The following is a 10,805-nucleotide window of genomic DNA, read 5'->3' on the forward strand; positions in this document are numbered from 1 at the left end:
ACCTATTTTGCCTCCGTTGTACAACTTTCAGTCTTGCTTTTTTCACCTCAAGAGGAAATTATGCAGCTTTGTCCAGCTCAGGTTCTATCTTCCACACCAAAATCTCTGCTGCCCATATTATAATGCATAATCAGGGCTTTTGCCTTGGGTCTTAAAAGGCCAGAAGGATAGGACTATCTCAGAGCCTGTCAAGTTGCACTTTACAAAATGTATTTTAACAGTATATGTAGCATTTTAACATGTTCACTTTTTGTACCGCTATTCTCTGCAACAGTGAGATATCCTATAAACTGTAGAAGTCTGCGTATCTACAAGAGACTTAAATATACTAGCAACATCTGAATAGAAAATATAACTTTACATGAATGCAAGTTAAGCAGCAAAGTATGAGTTTCGCGTCATCACACGGCTGACAATTTTAAAAGTGTATGGTATAATAACTGTGTGACCTAATTAAAATCATAAGTAAAGGCTTGTAGCTTCCAAGTATCAGAAAAGGAATAAAGTATGACACTGGTTGGTGCTGTGAGAATGTTGGGAGCTTTCAGGTACCTTATCATTCCTTTAACTAAGTAAACAGGAAGAATTCATTCTGACATTTAACAATTTACCAATCACAGCAAGTCCTATTTACTGAACCTTCAAACTATTCCATACTACTACATTTTGTTTTGCATATTGTTTGATACTTACCTATACGTTATGTTGAATCCAGTTAGATTATAGGCAGCATCACTGAAAAAATGCAGCAAAGCATAACCGGATCTTGAAACAACTTCAGGTACAGTCACATTCCCATTCTTCTCAGGTACGATTAAGCCGCTGAGGTAGAAAAGGCAGAACACAGAAATTAATTTATGCCTTGGAAACTAGAAAGCACTCAATCTGAATCAATCACGAAGTACATGTTTAAAAAAAAATGATAAAAGTTAGGCATCTTAATATCTGGGCAGGTCTGTGTCTCCAAACCCCAGCCAGGTTATGTGGGCGAAAACCCAGAGAAAGCAGTCCATTCAAACTTGCAGTCTTCTGCCTAAAAGCATCACAATTCACTTGCTGTATTAAATTCCATGTGCAACTTGTCTTCTGATTATTTCAGCTGAAGTACTGTTCATGTCAATTTCTATCATCCTCATAGCTTGCCAATTCTCCCTTTCTGTGGCTATCAGCAAATTTTACCCTAAATTCTAATACCCAAGTCATTTCTATAAATGCAACGGAGTAGTTGTTGCAAACAGTCTTTGGGTACACATTAACTACATCCTGCTGTCTGAAAGACAAAATTCACCATAACGTGCTCTTTTCCAGATAAAGATTTAACCTACAATCTGCCAGATTTGTCTACTTTCCTTTGGACAACCTAATCAGCTGTACCTAACCCAGAGTCCTTGCTGCTGATTCAGGTTTACAAACTATAATGCATTGAATCATGCTGTGCTATTAGATAATTAAGTTAATAACTAAGCCTCGCTCATTATTAAATCTAGTATAATATTCCTTATTGTTAGTTGAGGCAGGTACACTGACAAAGGCATTTGGACAAATACATGGATAGAAAAGATTTAGAAGTATACGGGCCAAGTGCAGGAAAACGGGGTTAAGGTGGATGGAGCAGTTTGGGCCAAAGGGTCTATCTCCGTGCTGCAGGACTCTATGACTCTGTGATGCATTGGTGTAGGAAACTACCGTGAAGAACCTCAAGAAATTCACCAGCTTTCTGAAGTTTTAGTTGTCTTATTTAATCTATATTAAGTTGTGGTTCTGTTCGCCAAGCTGGGAATTTGTGTTGCAGATGTTTCGTCCCCTGTCTAGGTGACATCCTCAGTGCTTGGGAGCCTCCTGTGAAGCGCTTCTATGATCTTTCCTCCAACAGTTGTAGTGGTTTGAATCTGCCGCTTCTGGTTGTCAGTTCCAGCTGTCCCTTGCAGTGATCAGTACATTGGGTCCAATATACCAACCACTGAAACGGACAGCTGGAACTGACAACCGGAAGCAGCAGATTCAAACCACTATAAATGCCGGAGGAAAGATCACAGAAGCACTTCACAGGAGGCTCCCAAGCACTGAGGATGTCACCTCGACAGGGGACAAAACGTCTGCAACACAAATTCCCAGCTCGGCGAACAGAACCACAACGAGTACCCGAGCTACAAATCTTCTCAAACTTTGAATATTAAGTTTAGTTATTAAAATAATTGTCTTTGCCATGTGGACATGAATTTTGTAAAACACCGGCATGGCTTCAACCGAACTTCAGCATGTGATGATGCTGTTGCTTTACCAAGGTTATGATGTCCTTGATTTTTTTTCAAGAGAGGTCATAAAAGACACGGGCTGCGAAAAGTCTAAGTTGAAGGGTTTTAGAGCCAACTGATTATGGCTAACAGATACTGCCTCAGGCAAAAGGCCTTTTAAGTTTTAAAAAGAACACATGTATAATCAAAGGGGAGTAGCCAGTTCTCCCAGCTCAGCTTCACCCTGGTTTGGTTTGTTTGGTTTTTAGCAGTAGTGTGGAAAAAGCTGCTGGACCCCAAAGAAGCAGGTCCATACTAATTTCTCTAACTTCTCTGCTGTAAGATCCTGTGCTTGATTTGACCTTTTGTGCCAAGGGTGTTTATGGGGATTCTTGCAAGTACTGGGAACAGCAGCATTAAGTTGGGAAAGTCTCTTAGGTTCGGACAGGTTAAGTTATTCAGTATTTTGTTCTCTTTTGTTTGTGTTTCATTCGGTAATCTTGCAAATAAATTCTGTTTTGTTTAAAGCAAAGTGGTTTGACCAGTGGCATCTCTCCTAAATTATCTACTTTACACCTGCTTAAAACAACGAGCAAAGGTAGGGTCTGGGCCATTTTCTTAAATGTTTTGAAGGGGTATGACCTGATGCATAATAAGTGTCAAATCTTGAGCATCACTTTAAAAAGGATGCAGAAATTAATGGAAGGCTCCAAGTTCTGCTGAGCAAGTTCAACTTCATTAATAAATTGGAAAAGCCAAGATTATTCTGAGATCATACTCAGATGATGTTTGACATAGATGTTCAAATTCATGAGGTGTCTGGATAGATATAAATCTACAGAGAATATTCCAAGGTTCAAGAGCTAGAGGACATATAGTTGCAATGATTGCCAAAAGAACAAAAGTCAATAGAAGCCTGAAAAGGTGGCAGAGGCAGGTTGAGTCATGCCATCCAGTTTGGAATTGGATTATGCACCTGAACAAAAGAATTTGCAGTACCACTTGGATGGGGTCAAGGAAAGAAATGAGTTATACTCATCACATAGACAACCATCATGGACTAGATCTACTAAATGATTATAGAATGGTTTCCATCAATGCAATAACTCTATTCTTTGGAAAAGATAAAACAAAACATGTTTAATCAACACCTAACAGAGCAATGTAACAAAAGTTAAGAAGCAATGACTTACATGAAGTTATAAAATTAAGAGAAAAAAGTTGATGATGATATGGGTGCCCATCTTTCATGGACAACTAGTACCTTCCTCTCCACGGTCATCAGAACAGAAACATAATCACAGAGAGGGGAAGACAGCTGGGTGCTGTGGCACCCTCAAGGGTCTGTAAATACTGATGGCCTTGACCAGACCCAGTAGCAGAGGCACAGCAGGTGCATTCTTTTTACTTGATACATGGAACTTCGGCATCAACAGCTGGATCAGCATTTATTTCCTGTCCTAAGCTGCCCTTGAGAAGCTGGTGGTGAACTCCTATCTTGAAATGCTGCAGTTAAATTGGGATGGTTTGTTGTTATTCTGTATTTGGTTCTGTTTTGTCTGTATTTCATTTGGTAATCTTGTAAATAAATTCTCTTTTGTTTAAAATTGCATGGTTTAACCAAATGCGTCCCTCCTGGAATACCTGTGTTATACTTGCTTAAAATAACTAGCAAAGTTAGGATCTGGGTTACTTTCTTAAAACGTTTTGAGATGGCCCGGCCTCCCCATAACAGGTGCCAATCAAGTAGATTGCTTTATCCTGAATGGTGTCAAGCTTCTGGAGTGTTGTTGGAGCCACATCCATTCAGACAAGCGGAGAATATTCCAGCACGCGCCTGATTTGTACCGAATAGGTAGTGGACAGGCTCTTGAGAGTCAGGAGGAGAGTTACTCAACTGATCAACCCCAATTCTGCTTTCCTGCCACATTCTCAGGTTTTCTTAGTGGCTGAAAGTCTAAGAACCTTTTCAATGGCTGACCACTTATTCTGAGGCAATGATCCTTAGTCCTAAACTCTGAAGAAAAACAACCTGTAAGTACAGTATTTCTAGCCTCTGACCTGCTCTTGTAGGCACTACATTTATGTGGAGAGTCTAGCTAGTGCTGGTCAATGGCTACCCCAAGGATGCCCATAGCAGGGGATTCAGTGATGGCAACTCTATTGAATATCAAGGGGTTGGTGGTTAGATTGTCTCTTATTGGAGATGGTCAATGCCTGGCATTTGTGTAGCACAAATGTTACTTACCACTCGTCAGGCCAAACCTGGATACTGTGCAGATTTTGTTGCATTTGATCATGGACTACTTCAGTGTCTAAAGAGTCGCAAATGGCGAACATTGAGCAATTAGCACAAGTCCTTACTTCTGACCTTATAATGGAGAGAAGGTCAGTGATGACGTTGATGATGCTTTGGCATAGAACATTACCCTGAGGAACACATGCAGAGACGCCCTGGCGCTCAGATGACTGACCTTCAACAACCACAACTATCTATGTGCTAGGAATGACTGTAACCAGAGGAAATACCCATTGACTAAAGTTTTGCTAGGCTTCCTTGATGCTACACAGTCGAATTTAAGACAATCTAACTATCACCCCTTGACATTTAATAGTGTAACCATGAAAAGGTTCATAGATCGTTAGCCCTTCAGATAACTTGAGAATGTGGTAAGAAAGCAGAATTGGCAGAGATCAGCATGAGCTCACTGAGCAAGTTTGTCGAGTGGTGCGAGGGACTGCTGGGAAGGTGAGTGTAATGGTTTAAAATACTTACCTCAGGCGTTGGGGCCTTCATTTGTTGGGAGGTGTTAGAGAGGAGCGGAGGACTGCTGAGACGGTAAGTAAAAAAAAACAAAATTTTTTTGAACAGAGCGGCAAGGAGATAGAGCAGAGAGAAATGAGGGCTGCTGGGAAGTTTTTAAAGTGGGTGAGATCTAAACCAGAGACCCTACACCGTAGGGCCTCCCTCCCACCCACCTCCTCTCACCTTAGAGTCTGTAAACTCAGTAAGTTTTCAAGTTTTCTCCTTTTTTTTCTTCTCTTCCATGTTTAGTCCTGTGTGGGCTTTCAAATTAGCAGGGTATGGTTGATAGGGCAGTTGCATGTTCCTCCTCTAGAATGTGGCAGGTGAGAAATACTTAACATGTCTCTGCCAACCACATCTGCAGGAAGCGCACCCAACTCCAGCTCCTCGAAAACCGAGTTAAGGAACTGGAGCTGGAGCTGGATGAACTATGGATCATCAGGGAGGCTGAGGGAGAAATTGAGCGGATGTACAGGGAGGTGGTCACTCCTCAGACACAGGATAAGGACAGCTGGGTTACAGTCAGGGGGAGGAAGGGGAACCAACAGATAGGGATGGGATGCCCTGTGGCCATTCCCCTCAGCAATAAATATACGTTTTGGATACTGCTGATGGGGACGGTCTACCGGAAAAAGCCACAGTTGTCAGGTCTTTGGCACTGAGGCTCAGAAGGGAAGCGGGGGGAGAACAGAAAAGTGCTAGTGGTAAGGGACTCAATAGTTAGACAGATTGACAGGAGATTTTGTGGTCAGGAACTGGAGTCCCGGAAGATATGTTACCTCCCCGGTGCCAAGGATGCCGTCGATCGGGCTTACAGGATTCTGAAGCGGGAGAGTGAGCAGCCAGAAATCCTGGTACATACTGGCACCAATGATATAGCCAGGAAAGGGACTGAGGATCTGAAAAGTGAGTACAGAGAGCTAGGTTGGAAGCTGAAGAGCAGGACAAGTATAGTAGTGATCTCGGGTTGCTAATGATGACATGAGATAGTGAGGTGAGGAACAGTCTGCGAATGTAGCTTAACACGTGGCTGCGAGGCTGACGCAGGAGGGAGGGCTTCAGATACTTAGACCACTGGGGTGCCTTATGGGAAAGGTGGGACCTGTACATGAAGGACGGGTTGCACCTGAACTGAGAGGCACGAGATTTGTTCATGTGGTTCAGGAGGGTTTAAACTAGTGATGGGCGGCACGGTGGCACAGTGGTTAGCACTGCTGCCTCACAGCGCCAGAGACCCGGGTTCAATTCCCGACTCAGGCGACTGACTGTGTGGAGTTTGCACATTCTCCCCGTGTCTGCCTGGGTTTCCTCCGGGTGCTCCGGTTTCCTCCCACAGTCACAAAGATGTGCGGGTCAGGTGAATTGGCCTTGCTAAATTGCCCGTAGCGTTAGGTTAAAGGGGTAAATGTAGGGGTATGGGTGGGTTGCGCTTCAGCGGGTCGGTGTGGACTTGTTGGGCCGAAGGGCCTGTTTCAACGCTGTAAGTAATCTAATCTAGTTTGGCAGGAGGGTGGGAATCAGAGCTACATATCTGAGAGAGGGACAGTTGTAGATGGGCAGTGACAGGTTCTATAGGGAAGGTTTCTCATGCGATGAAACAAAGTGATTGGTTAAAGTGTGTCTGCTTTAACTCAAGGAGTGTCCAAAATCAGAGTGATGAACTTAGAGTATGGATCAGTACTTGGGGCTACGATGTTGTGGCCATCACGCAGACGTGGGTTTCACAAGGGCACGAATGGTTGCTAGATGTTCCAGGGTTTAGAACGTTTAAAAAGAACAGGGAGGGCGGAAAAAGAGGATTGCTAATCAGAGTGCATCACAGCTACGGAAACAAAGGTTAGTCTACTGAGTCAGTATGGGTGGAAGTTAAGAACAGCAAGGGAGCAGCCACCTCATTGGGGGGTTTTCTACAGACCCCCTAATAGCAGTAGAGAGATTGAAGAAATCATAAGCAGGCAGATTTGGACGAAATGCAGATGTAGCAGGGTTGTTGTTATGAGTGATTTCAACTTTCCCAATATCAACTGGAACCTCCTTAGTATAGATAGTTTGGATGGAGCAGTTTTTGTCATGTGCGTTCAGGAGGGTTTCCTTACTCAGTATGTCAACAGGCCGATGAGGGGAAAGGCCATTTTCGATTTGGTGCTCAGCAATGAGCCAGGTCAGGTGTCGAATCTCGCGGTGGGAGAACACTTTGTGACAGTGACCACAACTGCCTCACATCTACCGTAGCCACGGAGAGGGAAAGGAGCAGTCACCAAGGGAAGATATTTACTTGGGGAAAAGAAAACTATGACGCTATCAGACAGAAGTTGGGAAGTACAGATTGGGAGCATTTGTTCCACACAAAGAGCACAGCAGACATGTGGAGACTGTTTAAGGAGCAGTTGTTGCAAGTGATGTACAAATTTGTTCTTCTGAGACAGGTAAGAAGGGATGAGATTAAGGAACCTTGGATGACGAGAACACAGGAGCTTCCCGTCAAAAGGAAGGAGGCAGCTTACTTACGGTGGAGGAAGCAATGATCTAGCACAGCTTTAGAGGATTACAGGCTCACTAGAACAGAGCTCAAAAATGGACTGAGGAGAGCCAGAAGGGGGCACGAAAAAGACTTGGCAAGAAGGATTAGGGAGAACCTAAAGGCAATTTACTTATATGTGAGGAACAAGAGAACGATCAGAGAGAAGGTAGGGCTGATCAGGGATGGTGTAGGGAACTTGTGTGTGGAGTCTGAGTACATAGGGGAAGCCCTAAATGAGTTTTTTGCTTCAGTTTTCATTAAGGAAAGGGACCTTGTTGTGAATGAGAGCTTTGAAAAACCTGGCTACAGGCCTGAACAGATCAAGATTGATGAAGTTGATGTGCTGGAAATTTTGGCAAACACTAAGATTGATAAGTCCCCAGGGCCAGACCTGATTTATTCTAGGCTGCTCCAGGAAGCAAGAAAGGAGGTTGCTAAGCCGCTGGCCAAGATCTTTGCTTCCTCACTCTCATGGGAGTTGTACCGAAGGATTGGAAGGAGGCAAATGTTGTTCCTTTTTTCAAGAAGGGTAATAGGGAAATCCCTGGCAATTGCAGACCAGTCAGTCGAACATCTGTGGTCAGCAAGGTTTTGGAAAGAATTCGGAGGGATAGAATTTATGACTATTTAGAAAAGCATAGCGTTATTAAGGGCAGTCAGCATGGCTTTGTGAGGGGTAGGGCATGCCTCACAAAACATACTGAGTTCTTTGAGGAGGTGACGAGACAGGTCGACGAAGGTCGAGCAGTGGATGTGGTGTATCTGAACTCCAACAAGGCATTTGATAAGGTTCCCCATGGTAGGCTCATTCATTAAGTCAGGAGGTATGGCATACAGGGAGATTTGGCTATCTGGATTCAGAATTGGATGGCTGACAGCAGGCAGAGAGTGGTTGCAGATAGAAAGTATTCTGCCTGGATGTCAGTGTTGAGGGGTCCCGCAGGGCTCTACTCTTGGGCCTCTGCTGTTTGTAGTTTTTATAAATGACTTGGATGAGGCGGTTGAGGGGTTGGGTTAGTAAATTTGCCGATGTCACAAAGGTTGGAGGTGCCGTTGATAGTATTGAGGGCGATTGCAGGCTGCAGTGTGACAGATAAGATGCAGAGCTGGGCTGAGAAATGGCAAATGGAGTTCAACCTGGATGAATGCGAAGTAATGCATTTTGGAAGGTCGAACTCGAATGCTAAATATAGGATTAAAGACAGGAACGGAGGGATTTTGGTGTTCAAGTACATAGATCCCTCAAAGTTGCGACCCACGTAGGGTTGTTAAGAAAGCATATGATGTTTCATTAACAGTGGGATCGAGTTTAAGAGCTGTTAGGTTTTGCTATAGCTCTACAAGTCCCTGGTGAGACCACACTTGGAATATTGTGTCCAGTTCTGGTTGTTCTACTAGGAAAAATAGAGGGGCTTTGGAGAGGGTGCAAACAAGATTTACCAGGATGCTGCCTGGACTGGAGGGCTTGCCGAATGAAGAGAGATTGACTAAGTTCGGACATTTCTGTCTGAAGAGGAGGAGGAAGAGAAGTGACCTGATCGAGGTATATAAGGTAATGAGAGGCATGGAGAGAGTCAATAACCAGAGACTTTTCCCCGGGGCAGGACTGACTGGCATGAGGGGTCATAGTTTTAAGATATTAGGAGAAAGGTAGAGAGGGGACGTCAGAGGTAGGTTCTTTATGTAGAGAGTTGTGAATGCTTGGAATGCTTTGCCAGTGGTGGTGATGGAAGCAGAGTCATCAGGGACATTTAAGCGACTGTTGGACATGCACATGGATAGCAGTGAATTGAGGGGTGCACAAACTATTTTATTTTACATTAGGATTAATCCTCGGCACAACATCACGGACCAGAGGGCCTGTTCTGTGCTGTACTTTTCTACGTTCTATGTTCTAAGTTGAGTTGAAACTTTATTGCTGGAACAGCACAGCAGGTCAGGCAGCATCCAACAGGACCGTGTCTAAGTTGAGTGTCCAGGCTATAAAATTTTAAATTGACAAAGCCATACTTAGACAAAATTTGTGGAACTTGTTCAACCCAGGGAACATCTATTGTTTATATTTTTCCTTCCTTTTTCCTTCCTTCACGAAGGAACATTCCTAATGAATATTTCTAGTCCATCTCAGTTGAAATAAACTAACAGCTTAAATTCAGACTTCAACATAGGACCCTTCTGATCTGCATGGTTAATATTAAACAACATATATACACTTGTCTACAATGAAATATCATGAAAAATCTCTTAAGCATGATTGCTGTACAAAATGCAGAATAAGTAATAACTGGAAGAATTACAGGCCAAGTTTTTCCCGTAACAGTAAACAGAGTCACTGGTAAGATTTTTAGGCAAAAACTATCATTAAATGGACTAAACCAGTCCAAACATGGTTCAAAGTTATGGTCTTCTGCCAGGCTACAACTCTGAATACACCTGAAGATACGAGGTAGTATTGAATGGAGGCAATGGACTCTCACCCAATTAGCCAAGAGCCCCACATCCGCTCCTTTTGGAAAGGCCCAACGAATTAAGTGCCACAAATCCCAATTCCTTAAAAGCTGTCATACAGAGGCCTGCAGCTCTATGTTCTCAAGAGTAGAGCAGCACCTACTGCCAACAATGCAATGTGCTGTCCTGCCTCTTCCATCAGCCACACAAATACATTCCAACACCACCACTACTCCATCCTAAACAACGAAAAAACATCTGGCACATCTTCAGGAAGCTATGCATTGTCAGACTTTTTCTCCTCACAGAACTTTTTTAATTTCATTTTTTCAGTATTAGCAGTATTTTGCTTTTAAATGACTGAAGTGGAGTTTTCAACCTATCAATGCAGTTGGAGGAGTGTTGCAAATCACAGCTCAGTCAAAGAACCTGGACATTTCATTGGACAAGTGTAGTGCAAACCAGATTTTGATCGGACAATATAAACTTAATAATGAAATATCTGTGTGCCTTAAAAATGATATAAGAATTCTTGCAAAAAGGCGGTCCAGTGGTGTGCCAACCAACTTGGTCAGTTACTCGACAAACAGAGGCAGGAAGGTTGACAACTCGTTAGGAAACCTTACGTACATTCTGGATCAGTGGTGCTGGAAGAGCACAGCAGATCAGGCAGCATCCAACGAGCAGCAAAATCGACGTTTCGGGCAAAAGCCCTTCATCAGGAATAAAGGCAGTGAGCCTGAAGCGTGGAGAGATAAGCTAGGGGAGGGTGGGGGTGGGGAGAGAGTAGCATAGA

At 43.4% G+C, this 10,805-nt stretch overlaps 1 protein-coding gene across 1 annotated transcript in view; it reads right to left on the reverse strand.

Moving 5' to 3' along the window:
• The window catches only part of atrn (attractin), a 397,885-nt gene that overhangs the window by 308,551 nt on the left and 78,529 nt on the right, over window positions 1–10,805 (reverse strand). The window contains exon 4 of the mRNA XM_043706341.1: window positions 694–822. Coding sequence (XP_043562276.1) covers window positions 694–822 — 129 coding nt within the window. The remainder of the gene's footprint in view (window positions 1–693; window positions 823–10,805) is intronic.

The sequence above is a fragment of the Chiloscyllium plagiosum genome, chromosome 1 (assembly GCF_004010195.1).
Source record: "Chiloscyllium plagiosum isolate BGI_BamShark_2017 chromosome 1, ASM401019v2, whole genome shotgun sequence".
Classification (NCBI taxonomy): Eukaryota; Metazoa; Chordata; class Chondrichthyes; order Orectolobiformes; family Hemiscylliidae; genus Chiloscyllium; species Chiloscyllium plagiosum.